The sequence below is a fragment of the Odontesthes bonariensis genome, chromosome 2 (assembly GCF_027942865.1).
Source record: "Odontesthes bonariensis isolate fOdoBon6 chromosome 2, fOdoBon6.hap1, whole genome shotgun sequence".
Taxonomy (NCBI): domain Eukaryota; kingdom Metazoa; phylum Chordata; class Actinopteri; order Atheriniformes; family Atherinopsidae; genus Odontesthes; species Odontesthes bonariensis.
Window position 1 is genome coordinate 12,045,942 of NC_134507.1, and position 18,573 is coordinate 12,064,514.

General features: G+C 39.5%; 1 protein-coding gene across 16 annotated transcripts in view; it reads right to left on the reverse strand.

The window, feature by feature from the left end:
- The window catches only part of LOC142391472 (neurexin-1a-like), a 250,712-nt gene that overhangs the window by 139,691 nt on the left and 92,448 nt on the right, over nt 1-18,573 (reverse strand). For 10 of the 16 annotated variants that reach the window (XM_075477315.1, XM_075477260.1, XM_075477242.1 and 7 more), the window contains 4 exons: nt 12,615-12,916; nt 10,084-10,107; nt 8,820-8,981; nt 3,460-3,901 (listed from right to left, as the gene is read on the reverse strand). In XM_075477315.1, coding sequence (XP_075333430.1) covers nt 3,460-3,901; nt 8,820-8,981; nt 10,084-10,107; nt 12,615-12,916 — 930 coding nt within the window. The remainder of the gene's footprint in view (nt 1-3,459; nt 3,902-8,819; nt 8,982-10,083; nt 10,108-12,614; nt 12,917-18,573) is intronic. The other 6 variants (XM_075477362.1, XM_075477349.1, XM_075477356.1 and 3 more) reach the window with 1 other exon arrangement.

Genomic DNA, 18,573 nt, shown 5'->3' on the forward strand with positions numbered 1-18,573 from the left:
TTTAAAAAAAATTCCGGTACTTCCATTTGAACTGCAGTGTACACATCATTACGCATCACAAAATCATTCAGTACACTGTTGAGTTCACAGAAATCTCAAGACACAAGAGTTTTTGAAGGACTGCATAATCAGCTCAAATTGAAGGGTTTTCATAAATAAGCTAACACTATTAAATATGAAAATCTTTTTGTAACATGAAACACTGAGTGGAAGTGGCAAGCTGTAGCTATTTTTGCCATTTTGTTGCTCTGCTCATAAAGGAAGTCATCATATTGCTGCAACCTTTTCATGTCCCCTCCACTACATAAGTGTTGATGCCTTAGATTTGAGAAAAGCAGGGAAAGTTACTCTGAAATGTCATTAGCGCAGAGCTCAGTAAAGCACTGTGCAGTATCTGTCTTAGTCCTGGGAGAGACCACATCCTGTTTCCATGGAAACTTAGGCAGGATAGACGGAGAGAATAGTGAGAAGAGAGAGCTCGACGAGAGAGCTCGAGGTTGTGCGTGCATGGGAGTGAGCATGTGGGGGTGGATGATATGAGGGTACTAGACAGATAATGAACACAATCTAATTTAGCAAGACAGTGTTTCTTACAGTTTGGTCTACCATAACTAAATGTTGTGGATTTATGTTATTTGAGAAGTCACCAACAGTTTTCTTCATCAACCGAGTTCAGCGAAATCCACTTTGTGCTTTAATTTTTCTGTATGTGACTGTATTAGGTGTGCTCATGCAGGAAATTGGACTTTATTATTTCTTTAATTTAATGAAAAGGTGACTAATGCAATTAATGAGTGGAATTGCTTCAAAGGCACATGAATGCTCTCAATCACTATTTCAACAGTGCATCAAGCTCAGTTTGGACCCGCAACACCATGCTGCTTTTTTTTTTTTTGGGGGGGGGGGGGTGTAATGAAACAGTTAATGTAATTTCCACCTCTTGAGATAGAGTGGAAAACATGGTCAAAGGGTATATCTAATTTGCAGCATGACATTGCAAGGCCCTGGCTCTAAGCTCACACTAACAAATTGCTGCTTAGATAAGCAAATCAACGGGGACCGGAGCAGGGCAAGCTGGGGCTTAGAGGACACATTGTGAGAGAGGGCAAAGTTATTTTGTGACAAACATGAGTCTTGAATCCCAACATATGACCACTATCTTAAGCTGGATTACTCCTATCAGAGCGTTTTTATTTTTAAAGTATACAAGTGTAACGTGTATACAGTGTTAACGTTGTATGAACCTCTTGCATGGTGAAGTATATTTCTCCTCTCAAAAAAATATAGCTGTGACCCCACAGCAGTACTTTTGTTAAATAATTCATCCAGATGGTGCACAACAGAGCTCCTACTCAAGGTTTTTGCTGAATTGAACAGTATGCTGAAGTCGGTACTAGTAAGTCAGAATATAAACTAGTTCCTCATCATCTAAAAATGCGTTCAAACTTATACACACCATGAAAGTTTTAGTTTCCATTCCCCTTAATTTTGCCTTCTCGCCATACCTCTTGAAACTGAATTACTGGGTTCAGAGGTTGAAATATTTTCCTTAGAGATGGGACAACTGTTAAGAAGTCACCATTTGATCGCTTGTAACCAGTTCATTTCACGCCAATAGTTGTCCTTGTAAACAGGCACTCTTGTGGTCTCTTGATGCATTTCTATTTACCCCAGGGGTCAAAACTCTGAGCTGGAAATGCTGCCACACCCAACTTTAACAAATTCCAGTTCCGAGTAGAAAAAAACTCTCAAATGTGGTCACAAACCAGGCTTGCTATCATTAGCAATACAAGATGACAACGATATGTCAACCGGTAGATCAAGGCTTTTTATCGTGTTTTTTAAATGCATTTTAGATTTGTTTTAAAGCATGCAGCATCTTTTACTTTTAAGATTGTTTTATGTGTTGCATGATGTGTGGTGGACTTTTATTAACAGACTGAAGTGCTTGATCTGCCACACCCTCACCCTGTCTCACTGGCTCGTGCAGAGGAGCACCAGTGATTAGAAATGGACATCAGGTGCACTCACAGACTGGATATAAGGTGGGAGGTTGGACACAGGAGGAGAACAGAGGAAGAAGGGAAGGAACGGCCTGTAGGCCCGGTAAAGGGGGAACCGGGGGAACCGGCGGAACCGGCGGAACCGGCAAGAAGGAAAACAGGGGAAGATGGAAGAGAACGGCATGTAGGACGGACAGTGGGACCAGTAAAGGCGGAACCGGGGGGAACTGGCACAGAGAAACAATGAACAGAAGGAAGGACAGCAGCAACGGCAAGGGGAGCCGATACGAGGAAGGACAGCAGCACAGAACGACAGCAGGACCATGGGAATGACAAGGAGAATGGAGTGAAAGGAAGACGACCACACCTTTGCTGGGGCCAACTGGGTGAAACTGGAGCCTGCCGTTGGCTACGCGGATATGAGCAGGGGTTTCAGCCCAGGACGGCGGCGAGGTGACGAGGACAAAGTCTTAACACAACGACCTGTGTTCAAGTGGTGAAGGAAAGTACTTTCTCCTTCTCTTGCTCATTAAATGTTTTTACTGTCCCTATTGTTGCTGGAAAGCTGAGTACTCCTCCTTGTTGTGCTTCGAGGTGCAGTTGCGGGCCGTGATCACGCCGTGTGAGGACATCAGCCGAGTACACAGAACCAAGACAACTCCACGGACCCGTCCACTTGGCAATTGACGGCGTACTGGACCTTGAAGACCATGACTCTTAGACCCTTTGACTGCTACATTTTACCCATTTTAGCCTTCTACATTTCTTTTATATGTTAATGGTTTTAACATATGGCTTTTTATTATTTCTAGTTGAGACATTTTATTGTTTTTTTTTTTTTTTTTTTTTTAGTTTTTGCCTTTATTTGGTTTTAGTCCATTGTCTTTTAATTTCATCTCTAATAAATGTTAATTGTGAATCCCAACTTTAGTGCCTATCATTTCTCAACAGTGGAATCATTTGCTGGTGTTACTGATCTATATTGATTGATTTACATCAAGTAACTACTATTACTGAAGCATGAAGGAATTAATTGATTGCATTTACAACTAAGAGGCTACAGGCCTACTTTTTTGCATAGTTTGCAGCATACTAGAGAAATGGAAGAAAACATTAGCATTTATAACTTGACTTTTGTTGAATTAACATGAGCAAGTTATACCCACGTAATGTAATCGCTTTATTGAACTGTGTGTTGATCATGTGATAAACTGTGTGGACAGTTTATCTGTGCCTCTAAAAAGCCATTACGCCCGATCACTTCACCCAATCCCTCCATTCTAGAAGGGATCAGGACTCAAAAGCCACTGGTGAAATACGTGGTGAAATGGGACTCGGCAAAAGAAAACCCATGCAAACATGTCCTAGTTTGTTAAATGAGCTAGAGTATTTTCTTCATTCACGTGTGCATTATTTCATATAAAGATACCATATTCTTGATGGCTTTGACCTTTACCTGATCTTCCATCCCGCTGGAAGTCCACATGGTACCACTCGCCGTCATTGACTTTCTTATTAACTGCCTTGGTCTTTGTGGTTCCCGAGCCCATATCTAGCAACAAGTACAGATGGCCATCCAGCATCTCAATGGCAAAAAAGTCCACCTTTAAAGTCTGGGGACTCTTGGACTCCTTTGGTTGCTGCTTGGACTTCCCATGGCTGAAAAGGAGAAGGCCATTGGGCTCTGTGGTGCGAAAGTCAAAGGAGATGGACCCTGTCTTCTTAGCGTTCCACTTGTTGAGAACGATAAAAGAATCGGGTGTCTCGAATGTGATAGGGTCCAGAGTGGCCACATTCTCACACTTGAAGGCCACTGTACCGTGGACCTTCATCTTGGGATCACCCTGCTTGGCCAGCCGGGACAACTCAAGTCTCACGTCATTGTTTTTGTACACAACCTAAATTGGGAGTAGAGACAGAAAGTTATTTCAACAATCATGCATACAGTAACACAAGATAAACTTGCACAGTGTAAATGGGAAATTTGTTTTAAGTATGAAAGCAGTTGTCCATGTGATATTTCATCGTGAGGACAGTGTGTCGTACGTTGGGTTTGCTTGCCTCAGTCACTGGTCAACTCTGTCACACTGCACTTACGTGTGAGGAACTGCATCTATGTGGCACCAAATGTCCCTCACATCACCCTGCTTTCTTTGTTCTCTATCTGTAGCCTCCACAGAAAGTGCACAGTGTACTATGGATGGGTGAACAGTCAAGAAACGAGACATGTATTTTCAATTTCACTGCTGCTTCGCTGTCAACTGAAGGAAGAGACAGCCTGAATTTATAATGCAACTGTGATAATGGTTCGGAGAGAAATATCAGATAGTATCTTTTGGGATTCTATGTAAGAAGTGAGAGGGGAGAGTGATAAATCTAAACCAGCACCTTGATTGCAGGTGTGATATAAAGTGCTGATTAAGAGCCCAGTTGAAGCCTGTGATTATAATAAAAGTGGGAAGATGGTAGATATGCCTTTCTTTAAGCAGGGTAAAAAATGAGCGCATGAGCTTACCCATACATACTGCAACATTCAGTTTTCCACACACAATTAGAAAAATTGACAAAGAAAATTAAATCTTTTTTTTTATTCAAAGACCTTACATACAGTATCCATTTCAGGTCATATATGAACCTAGCAGGGTTTAGCATTGAAAGGGCTGAAAAAAGTGCAATGGACCTTTAACCTTTGAGCCTCTGTAGAGATAAGAAAGAAAGAAAGAAAGAAAGAAAGAAAGAAAGAAAGAAAGAAAGAACCTGCATCATTAAAACCAATTGATTCAATATAAGAATCATTTTATATGAACTAACACAAGTACAAAATTACCTGTTTACAACCAAATTTACAACAAGTGATTGTATGTAATGTTGCTTGTCCTACTGGTCAATTAAATTTCTGTATGCGGCTCATCTTTGATTGACTGTTTAATACTGAATTAAATGTAGCAGTGGAATATATGGAATTCTGTTCTAAAAAGTGATCACAATATTACTCTGCAGGCTAAAAGGGTACCAACACTTGTGTAGGGGCACACTTGATGGCACACTGCATAAAAGTCAAACTAATAGAGTGCCACTGTGATTGGCAACAGTCAAAAAAGAAAAAGGAATCAGACATAACCTAATTATCCAATCTCCAAAGTGAAAGAGTATCTACTGAAGTTGTGCAGCTGCAACAACAAGAATTCCTCTGTCTCGTTATATTCAATTTCCATATGAGAAACTAATTAACATTTAAGCAAATGTCAAAATGTTTCATTAAAACATCAGTGTGACCACAACTCAGAAACAGACACATTTGATGTGTTTGAAAGTAACATGCCAATTAGTTTGCAAAGCAAATATAACGAACACTAAGACCCTAAAACACAAGCACAGCGAATGATCTTATCCACACTGCTAGCAGCACTAACTGATGATTATCTCATGATGGATAGCCCCTACAGAGCTAGATTATATGGCCATGTGTATGTGTTTTATGTAACTAAAGAGTTGCAATGGTACATCTACAATGCTTCCACTGAGCCAAACCAAATGTGTTACAGCTGTAGAAAACACTCCCCTTGTTTTGTATTTGGTGTCATGCTAAGCATTCAACTAAAATGGGGAAGCCTCCGATGGGATTGCATTTGCATGGAGCATTATGTTTATCACTGAGTCAGATCTACTGTGTTCAACCGTTAAGGTAGATGGTGCATCAGAATGAGTTAAGCTCATCTTTTGTCTCGTAAATGCTTTGTGACTAACTTCTTTAGAGTGCATTTAACTGTATGGAAATTGTTGTATCAAAACACAAGTCAGTGTGCTCTCAAGTGGTAATGAAGCCAAATTCAATATTTTAGAAATTAGATCTTGATTTTAAAAAAGCAATTTTGCAAAAATCTCTAGCCTAAAGAAAGAATATTAAAGGAGTAAAGGAGTGAATGACGTACCTCTGCCAGCTAGACATGAGTCATGCAGACTAAGGTGGAACAGATACAGCCAATAAACCCAAATCAATTTTTTATCGTCAAGACAAAAGGGCACCTTTCAGAGTTAAAGAAGCTTAGGTCTGAGCGATGCCTGGTGCTGCACTACTGGTGCTGCACTAATTTGTCATCAAACCAGGGCTGTGACAAGTGAGCTATTACTGCACCATCGTTTGTTTTGCCATGAGAACCAACAGGCAGGTGTGGCAGCCCAGACTGGAATCTGCACACAAATACCACAACAAGCCACTTGGGGACATGCCATCAATCAGGGCCCACCGCACTTGCTTTTAAACCACAGCTCATATGCTATCACAACAATGTCAGACGCTGACCTGAAATGGGCCTTCTTATTTCCTTATTTCCTGTTATTTCCACTTAGATGATGAACAGAGCTTGCCAATGTAGTAAAGAGGCTAAGAATAAATCAACAAGCAAGTTGTATTGTTTTTAACAAAATATACATTTAATATACTATGACGACACTTTGTGCATCTTAACAAGTTAATGCTGTTTGAAGTTTATATAAATGTGTGAATTCCAAATGAAAATAAATACAAAGTAGGCCTTCTAACCACCTCCTTTTTGTAACATAGATCATATTATGTTACACAGGGGAACTGACTGCGCATCAACACTCGATGCAATCATAGGCAATACTGATTCTTTACAAATGTGATTTAGTTAGTTACTCTTCTCTTCAGTTTTCATGGTGAAATGTGTTTGTATATGTTGCACAGTGTCCATGACCTAACAGTGCTCGGGTGTATTTTATTCAGGAAAAGAGACAGGACTTTGCCTCCTTGCAAGCAGCTACTTCAGTGATGCCATCAGCAGCAGCCTCTGGTTCTGGCACCGGTAGCAGTGGATACAGATCAGTCAAAGAGTCACCTTAATGGCAATAGCAACTATGCAATGTAAGTCTTCGTTTCTACCACATCTAATTGCTAATTTATCAATAAGACTTTCAATATCTGTCTATTTACCTACTAATTCTTCCTCTCATATTTTGTGGCATAGTTTGTGGGACCACAAAAGCACAACATTGCTTTATGTTAGACAATCCCGTGCCAATTAAGTCCTGTTTAGTGTATTAATACTTCAGAAATAAACAGCTACATTGGGTTGTTACATTCTGATGTGACTGCAAATTTTATAGTAGCCTACTGTGAATACAATGTTAGGAATCGTTAGCTAACATCAGTAACTCACCAGGATGCCGACTCAGTTCTCCATGGCTTTTCATCACATCACAAATTAATTTCTCTTTCACGGCTTTTATTTCTCAAAGTCCTCTGTTCATGGTCTTGTTGACGCCTAGCAGGCTCGTAATTACAAGGCTGTTGTCTGTCACACAATGTGTGTTTGTGTGTGTGTATGCATATTTACATCTTTGATCTCTTATCAGTCTCCTGTGTGGGTCCACATTTCTTCATGTTAAGCTTGATCTAGTTTGACCGCTCTCCCTTTTGTGAAACTAGTGCCGAGCCGTGCTCTTTTTTGGGTGTTCAAAACTAAACTGTATCTGAATGTACATTTTCCTGTGCATTAAACAACTGAGGTTGCTAACCTGCAAGTTGCTTCTCAGGAGTAAAGCATGGATTTTGCAGGGTTAATTTCTTTATTTGGTATATAACATCTGCATTTGTTTGGTAAAATATATATACATATAAGGCATATCAAATGATATAAGCAAATTAAAGTGAGTAATTTGCTGTCTTAATTCTCCTGGGAACAATCACAGCTCTCTACTATATGTAAAAGAGCAGTTCAATGCATTGGACTTAGGACAGAGAGGGCAGTTGCTATGTGGAAGCAGGCCAAGAGCAGAGGGGGTAGCTCAGTGGGGTGGATGACAATGCTCCGGGTGAGACAATTCCACCACATCTGCAAGAACCCCAGAGACATGTACTTACTAAGACAGTTCCCTTAACAATCTGACTTCTAATGAGCTGTACACATGGCGAGTGGACATGAGGTCCACACCCTGTCTGCTCATTAAACACAACTGCCTTAGATCTCTTCAAGATGTTCCTGAGGACCACAGTCAGAGTGAAAGGTATAACTTATGAACCCTCTGGTGGGGGAACTACCTCTTCCTTTCCCTCTCGCTTCATCTCTGGGGATAAGGGGCACACTATAGACCCGCTTCTTGAGTACTACACCACATAAGGAGCAAGTGACAAATGACATAATGTTCTGCAAGTTATGAGCCAGATTCAAATGGCTCATTAAACTGTGAAACATCCATGACACGGAATGTGCTGAATTCAGTACATCATTTAGGAGCATAAATGTCAAATTGATGTATATTTCTGCAGCCCAGGTACCACATGCCACGCACTTTGTACTTTTTACATCTCTGTAAATACACATACTATATACCAGTGACATCAAACATATAGCATTAAGGTTCGTCTCAGATAGGTGCTCTAAGGTAATATCAGTCTGCCGCAGTATATTCCCCAACAATAGAGGGGTGTTAAGAGTGTCGGTTGCATGACTGCTCATGAAAATTCAGCTTCCTGATCTCTGGATCACTGCAGCTCTTTGATGTGCACCTGATAGATCTGTAGAAGGCCAGTGGCAAATTCCACTTCAAGACAGAGCTATGTGCGTGTGTTTTAAACATTGTATATGTATCACGGAGGTAGAGGAAGCAAAATTTGTGTCAGAAAAAGTTTTTGTCAGTATGTGAGGAAGAGTGGACAAATAAACTAAAGGAAAGTGTTCAGGAAGACACAGGGCCAGTGTGTGGCTGGGAGGGCCTGTTCTGGTCTCCTAAGGTGAAGACGGCTGTATCCAGTACACCCACCAGCACACAAATTCGAATAGAAGTGGTGTTTACCTCCTTGAGGCAACCCATGAAGTTGTTGCTAACTGGAGATCCAGGCAGGTCAGCTGTGCTAGGGCTTCCTCCAACATAGAAAAAGTCATCGGAGCCTAGCATGGTGTAGTCTTCTTGTGTATATCCTGTGGTGGTCAGAATTCCATCCACAGATATTGTTACCTAGACAATAAAGCACAGGGAAAGGACATGCTATACTGAGACAGCCTAAATACTTTAACGCAATTCCCCTTCTTTCTTTTTGTCTAGTTGTCATAGACTTCCTTATGTTTATTTATTCGAAAAACCCATTTTCATGTCTGTTTTCAGTGTCTTTTTTTCTTGTTTTTTTGTTATTTTGTCCAGTTTGATTAGCTGGAAGACTACATGCCTTCAAAAGAATGCTAATTTAGTTAGAGAGTTAGTAAACTACCCATACTACAGTGTTAGTACTGTCTCTAGTGCAACTTAAAAGTACTTTAGCAGACACAAAAATGGTGTTAGTAAAATGTTAACTAGGTTAGTTTAACTGTTATTCCATATTAGTACATTCAGCAATTCTACAAAAGAAATCAGAACGTGCCACTAGGTTAGAGGAGCACATGCTATGTAAGCACAATCACCTTTTAGTACTGTATAGGACAATGACTTGGGGTATTACACAAAATGAAAAAAAAAGCATGCTTGTATTTGTCTTTTTTTTTTGTTTATGAGCATACAAAAAGAAAATTTTCCCAATTTTGTGACTGACAGAATCAGTATTTTTTAATGCCTTTCACAGTGTCAGATGCATGCAAAAGCTCCTGGACACTGCATAACCAAAAATAGAAAAAAGTAAGCCCCCAAAAAGAAATGACAAACACATCTTAACTGTCACATGCATGTTGACAAATGAGTTGTTGGACATGTAGGCAAAGAGCATGCCATGCACATTGAATGGAGATACAACTGGCTGAGCCAAAGAGCATCAGACCAGCCCAGAAGAGCGTCCTCAATATTAACCACAGCTTGATGCAAAAGGCTCGAAATGATGCTCCTAAAAAGGTGGATCAAACAGAATTGGACAGGGAACAAGTGAAATAAAGAAAGAGGGTGAAACCAATGAATGAACCGATAAACTAAAAAGATTCAAAAAGTAAGCAGAAGTGTACCAACCGCAATTTCCTTTTTTTTTTTTTTTTTGTAAATGACGTCTACAGTAAAAAAAGAAAGGAAAGAAACACACGGCAAACCCAAACTAAGAAACAATTAGAATGATATCTACCGAACAATGTAGTTTGTTTACCATAGCGTGTCCAATGCCTGAGTGCTTTGTGGAAAAGGGGGGAGAAAGGAAATTAAAAACTGTGAACAGAATAACGATTGTTACTCAAATAATATTTGATGGTCAATACTGTTAGTACATTGTTAAACGGCAAAAACCATACTGGTTAGTAGAATGGCACATTCCATGAATGATGTTAGTTTGTTTCCAAAGCGTGTTAGTAACGGAGAGAAAAGGGCAAAATAAGTTTAACAAGAAAAAAGCAGACCGAGGAAAACAAGAAGGCCCCACAAGAGGTGCTAGAGCTCAACCAGTGACTCCCTGAGTTTCTCGTGGTGTTTTTCTATCTACGCTCAGACTGCTGAGTAGCAGAAAAAAATAAGTTCTTACCAAATCCTGATAAAAGGTTATGACTGAGGAATGGTTTATAAGAAAGAATGCCTAAAGCACATCATTTGACCCACTTTAAACAGTCCTAAGTTCAAGACCATTGTACGGCTTAATGTTTTCAAAAGCTATTTGTATTCTTCTGTTTGTAGTTTAAAACCTTTTGCCAATCCAAACTTCCTGACACTCATGCAGTACTTTAACTATTCTTTGGTCTTACTGATGAACTTTAGGATCACTTTACTGACAAAAGACAAAGCAAAGAGGACCCTGACAAGGAATGAGGGACATGGCAATTTGATCCCCCTGCACATCATGCACTCAATATGCTTGTTTTTTTTTTCCACAATTTGAATGCAGTGAATGTTCAAGCTTGCCAGATCTTCTAGGTCTAGATCTAGGTTTGCCAATAATCAATTTACTGATTATGCAAAAGAAGCACCTTTGGTACTGAGGTGAAGATAAACATCTCCCAGCAAAGGAGCAGGAACAAATCTAGAGATTTTGTCTTATGCCATGAGATAAAAACTGTCATCAAGAAGTAGTTGTAGGAAAGCATCTTAGAAAAAAACAAAAAACCAACAGTCTAACAGGACCTCTGACTTGATAAATCTACAAAAAGTACATATTTTTTAGTCGCGGTATCGAGATGACTGGTTTACAGTATTCAACTCAAAAGACCCCCAGCAGACAAAATTCCTTCCGCTGCAATCCTTCGTCAAGAGGACGACAATTTACTGTTTCCTTGTGAAACAGGTGGTGTACCTAAGAAGCGGAGGAGGAATGCAGGCAGATGAAAAGCAATTCTGAAAATAATGAAGTAGAATTTGCAGGACTGCAGGTCATCAGCAAAGCTGTTCTCCAAGTGCCCGGACCAATGAGTGTTCAGTCTGTTGAATCCTCTTGTTTTTTTCTGAACAGGACAGCTGTAATATTGATTTATCTGCCTGTTTATATCCCAAAGGCCACATGTCCATTTCAGTCTTTCACCTGGAGCCAATGAGGCTTCACAGTGGAGGAGACCGCACACTGTTCAAATAATTAGCTTGTACCTACTTTGGCTAGAAATTCCGCTTAGGATCTGGCCATTGTAGACGCAACTTCTAACCTACAGTTAAAGTGAAATTTCGACGAACTGACTCGGTCAGCTGATGTAAAAAGACAGATATAGTTGAAAGCCACTGAGAAAGTGTTGACGTGTGCCTCAACAAGACATCAGATCGGTCACAGGTCACTGGTATAGTGGTCATTCCCAAGGACTCTGCAACAAGCTGCATCCTGACCCCATTAGCATGTGCTGGATTGGTACAAATCAGTGGTAGTTAGTTTGTTTGCAGCACAACAAAATTCATTGAGCTCTATGGGCTCACTCTCACCAGATCGATTTGTTCATGCCAGGTGGATTGTGTGCACATGTGCAAAGACACAGAAAAGGCTTTGCTTTTTCCATGTATCTTTCCTTCATCTCACAGGCTCACGATGACGATAAGCTACAGCTCTAATAATAAACCTGGACAGTCCCCTAATTATTTATGACATTGCTACATCGGCAAAATCTCCAAAAGTAGAGAGTAGTCTTTAAGGTCATGCAAAGAAAAGACCACAGATCCCGTTAGAGAGATTTTTCTGTGTTAAAACCTAAATTTCAAAGCTTCCAAGTTTAAGTCTAAATGTAGATTTACTTTACATTTAGGTTTACGTTAATTTTGCTCTTTGTCTGAAAAGGTTTTGGAATTAATTTATGCCCAATGCTACCATAAACCTATGAAATATTCTCAAAACAATGGTATTGTCCTAAATAAAAGTGTACTCATACAAACAGTAGTAAAAGTCTATTCTACAGGGACTGGCTAAAGATATTTTGGAAGAGAAAAATAAATAATTTCCTTAAACAGTTAAAGTAGTGATTTCCGGGGGTCTTTAAGTCACTGTAGCACAATGTACTGAATGTCGAACCAACTGACTTAATTGAGATCTTGATTCAAATCTAGACGTCTCTGCTCTCTTGTGGTACTGTTTTAGTCTCCACCATAAACCATAATATTTCAATTTAGCAATCAAATTACAATGTCTGGAAAAATTTATGTATTGCAAGATGGCAATGACTTAAGTGCTTTTGTTTGAATTAATTTACTGAGTCTCTGCATCACCCTCTGTACTGTTACCTGACGTAGATTCCTTGTTACTTTGACATCATGCCAATTATTGTCATTAAATTTCCCATTGACCGGCTCCACAAGAGCTTCAAAGGCTCCAGACCCCAAATTAATGACGAGTGAGACAGCCCCATTTTTCAGTGCCAGGTTGACGTAATCAGCTGATTTGCCCGTGTGCAGCATCAGTCCGTTCCTCTGTAGGGTTTTGAATGACAATGTGATTTCATCACTGCTGCTTTGAATCGGGTTCAAGGATAAGTCGTAGCAGAAGAACTCAGATCCTTTGAAGGTTGCAACATACTCTTCTTTTCCTGCAGAGACAAGAGACAGAGAGACGCACTGCATTAATATTGTGGCCTTCTGGGGACCTGTTGGGAAGCTGTCGGACGAATGAAAAGGGAAAGAAAATGTCTGTTCCACCAATAACAAAGCTGAAATGCAATGGAAGGTACACATCAAGGCATGTTTACAAACCTTCACATTCAAAAAATAGTGTTGCATGTACCTGAGCCACAGTTTCAGAGCCATTGGTATGCTGAGTGGAGTAATACTGACATACTCATCACAAAACAGAATATAGAGCATCGAGTAACAAAGGATGAAAGGATGGTTTACATCAAAATTTCAAATATCCAAATACTATGCTTTCCAAGTTGCATCTATTCATTTATTTATGTAATTTGTTACCCTACTTTTGTGTGTCAAGATCAGGGTTCATGGAGCACTTACTGATATGTTGCTATGCAGTTGTAGACTATAGCTGCTGCAAATACTGCTTGTACAAAACAGAAATTAAATGATATTTGCATACTCATATACTGGCTAATTACAAGTCCTAAGACAGGCATATTTGAATGAAACAATGAGAAAAAAATATATAATTGTCAGCAAGTGCTAAACATACTCTACATATGTACTGAGCCAGTGATGAGATTTAACCGAATTCAAGATCAACAGCATGACTACTGAGGGACAGAGACATTCCTGTAAGTCTCTTCACTACAAGCCTCATTCTGGTCTAGACAACCTTGACCAAGATATCTTTTTTACCTTTACAGATAAAAATGGACCACAACTGTCTCAGTTACTGTAAGTTTGCCATCAGCTGAAAGGCTGTCTGTATTTTTGTCTTTGTGCTAGCTTTGCCTTAATTTTGACAATTCAGAACCAAATCTGTTGTAAGACATCAACAACATTGGACAAAAAAAAAAAAAAAAAAGATTGCTGAATAAACTATAAACTCAGTCCAGCAGAATTTGTTGAAATTTCATTACCAGCTTCATGTGGACATTTATTAATTCAGCTGCATGTTTCGATATAAAAAGCCAAGACATTTATAGAGATGTGACAGGGACTTGAGAAAAACAACCATACAAGAATATGCAACACCGTTAACTGTGATATATAAACAAACCCAATTGGCAATGAGCGTCAGTGAGCGATGCATGGAAACACCCATTAGAATGTATTTAAAAATGAGTTTAAACAGATAACAAGCCATTAAAGTCACAAGCAGAAAATAGACCACCAAAACACAAATGGACCAAAGCACTCATTATCATAGATAGAATTGTTCATTTATGTGTCCAAGCCAATTAAACACTAATAAACACTCACACAAATCAACACACACGTACATGCTTAGTGGAGCATCCAGGCATGGATGCAACAATGTAAGAAATAAAAGGAGTTGCTGTCCACAACAATTTGTCACCTCATTGATTTCCCCTTAAAGGAGCTATAGTGCACCTCTGGGAAAACTACAAGGGGCCATAATTGAAGCTGACTGCATCTGACCACTCTTTGGTCATTCCCTCAGTGTCTGAGACCCCTAGAAGTGAAAACGAGAGAGCTCTCGCCTCCTCACAAAACCCACCCATCCCAGTGACCACATAACAAATAGATTCAATAGTTTAGGGTCATTCCTGTCCCTAACCAAACACCCCAATGCCTGCAAGTCACCGTTAATTCCCCTACCTTAGGAGAACGAATAGTGTGGTTACAACCGAGGCACTGTTAGGAATTTACAGCATTTGGAGCTTAGCCATGAGGATGTTTCAAGCCTAGCGGGGTGTACACCTCAGACAATATCGATTTACATCTTATATATTATAACATTTCAAAATCTAGTGCACTCTAATGTAAACAAAGACATTGTGAGAGAAATCCAAAAAATTAATTTGCAATTTTTTTCTATGACTTTTCAACTCCATAGAAAAACACATTCTTTTACAACCTACACACCTATCACCATATACATACCAAGCAAACGCAAACACTCACGTAGCAGTAGCAGTAGCAGAGCAGAGCAGAGCAGCAGTCTGCAGATATGGGTTTCTGAGGGGCTGATGCCAATTGTTTAGAAAGCTGCACAGCCAGAGGTGAATACATAACACTTAAATCTGGGGTTTTGTATCTGGCTTCTGATAAAACACAGCGTCCAATCATACCAAACGAGACAAAAAAAATAATTGCCATACCAAAGTATATTTATTGCTATCATTATGTCAGTAGTGCTATTTTGTACATCTTTAAAAGAAATAGATGTACAAAATACACTAAGCCAAGAAAGGCCACGCTTGAAAAAGATTTTTAACACCCTTATCCTGAGATGAAGAGAGTCATGTGGTAATAATAATAGGTTAATTATGTAGTTCTCTTCGGACAACGAGACTTGATAAGATGATAGGTCATCATAGTTTGTGAGGGGAGGTTAGGTGAGGCAGAGGTGGTTAAACTCTTATCTAAGCCCTAATACGACACTTTCTGTAGTCAAGAGCAGACATTTAGGGTAGTGCACAGAATTACATAAGCATGCCTTGACTTAATGTTATACATCCTGCTGATAGGTCCTGAAAGAGATGATCAATGATGGCATCAGGTGTTTCACCAGTAACCACTCATTTCTAAACCCACCACAGTCATTTTGTGATCTTGAGAAAACAAAACTTATTTTCTTCTATTCTGATCTCGAGTAAACAAAAAGCTAATTTCTGGAGAAAACAAGATAAAAGAACTCGTTATCAAGCAAAAACAAGTTTTAATATCTCAAGAATAATCAACTGGTGGTCTCGAAATAATGACATCAAAACAAATAATTGTTTTTGTTCTCAGCTTCAGTACTAAAGAGATTTTCACAGTTAATCAATGCTATTTTTCCGCTATTACTAATATTTTGCAACACTGATAAGGCCGCCTCTACAGCAACTGTGCCTTCACTTTGTGTTTACTGGCCTCATGAAAGAGTCTGCGGCCAAAGGCAAGAAACAACTTCAAGCAGACTAACTTTTCTCGCTCTAATTTGAACACTAAGTCACTCGTCTGCCAGGGATGGGGCCTTATCTTTTCAGTTTCCGATGAGATGACTCTCGAGTCAGAATCTATTACAGAAAATGAAACAAACCTGGTCTCTTTCTCTCTTCATGTGCCATCCCAGCACATTTTTATTCTTTTCAGATTTAGCGATAGCTTGCTGTAATTTCCTGTGCTCCCAAACCGCCCTAAAAAGAATTTCACACTTGGAGCAAATTGAACCCGGGCCACATCTTTTTTCTCAAGCCAAGGTTTGACAGTTTGGTTCAGACTATGAATAATTTTCTACATAATCAATAAAAGCTAACCTTTCTGGGTGCACCTTCTCTGTAGCTTTAATCCAGTGTTTACTCACGATGTGCAGAAAAAAAGGATCTATTGTACAGTAACGGAAGCAAAAGTAAGAAGAATCTTTATGCTGACTGTAACTCTACTAATAAGTTTTTTTTTTCTTTTTCTTTTGCCTCTTTCAGCTCATAGTTCTGGCCGTATTGTTTGCAACTTTATCTTATTGTTTTTGTCTTACTGAACTCAGCAACCTCATTTCTTGCAACGGCAGCAAATATTTTGAGCAAAAAGCTCCCATAAACAAACTATGTGACTAATTCTTGCTCCACGCCAGACAAAATGCGTTTTGCAAAAAGCTATTGGATTTAGAGGAGCTTTTAGTGGCAAGAGATCCGCAAGAGATGGCCAAAGAAACCCACGCTTAATGCATTGTGAATATTAACTGTTGATTTATTGTTGCTCGAGAACACTCACATCACTCTGTTCACAACAGCCTAACATCCAGTGTCAAATGTGTGCGATGTTCATTCAGCTGAACTGATTCATACATTGCTCTGACAGCAGCATCAACTGAACTCACCTCAGTGGACGACATCAGGGAGCACCCTGAATAATAATTTGTGAGTTGGGTGCTCCGTTGCATGAGCCTTGTGATGAGGTTTGCAACTAGTGAGAAGTATGCGTGTCTGCATGTTTTGTCTTTTTCATACACTTGATCACAGCACACATAATTATCTGTGGTGTTGATATTTAGCAATCTGTGTATCTCACATATGTCAGCTCTCTGTGAAATGCAACTTGATATTAAGGAAGAGCATTTTTTTATTTTTGTCACTGTGTTCCCCTTGGTGTCTGGCCATGTTGTAATTGTCTCTGTGGAATGTCCCACAGTCTACGGTGAATCAAACTACAGCAAGCTGCCAGCACCTTAATGCCCTTGAGTCATGACATGGCAAAACAAGTCATGAACAGAGTGAGAGTGCAGTTCCAAGGGAGAGGCCATATGTAGATAGACTGGTAGAAACTAGCCCGTCTGCTTCCTCTTCAACTTTCAGCCCCTTTTCAACAGGAAAACAACGTAACGCAACGACATTCACAAATTGCTAAAAACTTTCATCTGCAGAACATGTCTTTGAACAACGTGTGCCTTTTTTTCCATTAAAAAAAAAAACTTACCGAAGCGGTAAGTTCAACACTGACTTTTCCCAAAAAATTATTCAGAATTCATGACAGTCCTTTTTTTATTGTGGATAATTGTTCATCAACAGCACATAACTGATCTCGCCATTCAGAAACCTAATTCACTATGGTCACATTTGTGAATATGGTGCAGAACTCACCACCCATATTGATGGAACTAATACAATTATCCACCACTCAACTCAAATTAGTGTCATACAGAGTCAAAAAGGTTTGGCACTGCATGAAACTACCAGAGAATAATAGGGATACTTCAATACAGAAAACAGCAAAGGCAGCATCAATGCCTTGAAAGCATAACCATCACATAACTGAAGCTGATCAGGTAGAAACTAATTACTTATTTATTATGGAGCACGGAGGCACTATAAGCTGGAGTCGGTCGTACTGTATTTATACAGTACCAGCATGTGACCGAGCAGCCAGGAGACTCCTCATCAGTCACTGCGCTGACAGTAATCTGGCATTTGCTAGTCCATGGCTGCTTTTTAAATTAGCTTGCATCTGGGAGAGCAAGCTATCAACATCAAATCATGACACAACAGTCTGAAACAGCCTTGGCAGGACATGAGAAAAAACTACCTATGAAAAGAACCCCAGGGATCTCACAGATTCTAAGCGCCATTATTCACGCATGTGACATTTGGGATCGGATTCTGTATGTAATTAAGTAGTAGGAAGTTTAAAAAAAGAAAAGAACTTTATACAAAATGCTATAAAAGAATACAAGGGATTTCACCAGCACGATGATATTATATTTTCCAGCATCAAACAAGATAGATGGCGAGATAAAGGGCTAAAGGGAGTTTTAAAGGGCTGTGTGAGGGTGTTATTTACGCATTGGTCAAACAAACACTATTTCAACCTTTACCAACAGTGTCATCTTCTTCATGACAGACCGCAGCAGTAACCGTGGATCACTTCTTTCCAAAAGAGCTTGTACGGGTTTTTGAAGGGTCAAAGTAAATTGAGTTTCAGAAAAAAATCAAATACAATCCAAAATACCCCTGTTGATTATAAAGGTTAAACTTAATAAAAGTGAGCTTCAAAGGCAAGTGAAGTGGAGACAAAAGCAGCGGAAAAGCTCAGCGACTGACAATGAATCTCATTGTGTTTTCATTCACTTACTGTTTCCCTTGTTTGACTGTCAGCTTATTAGAATAACACA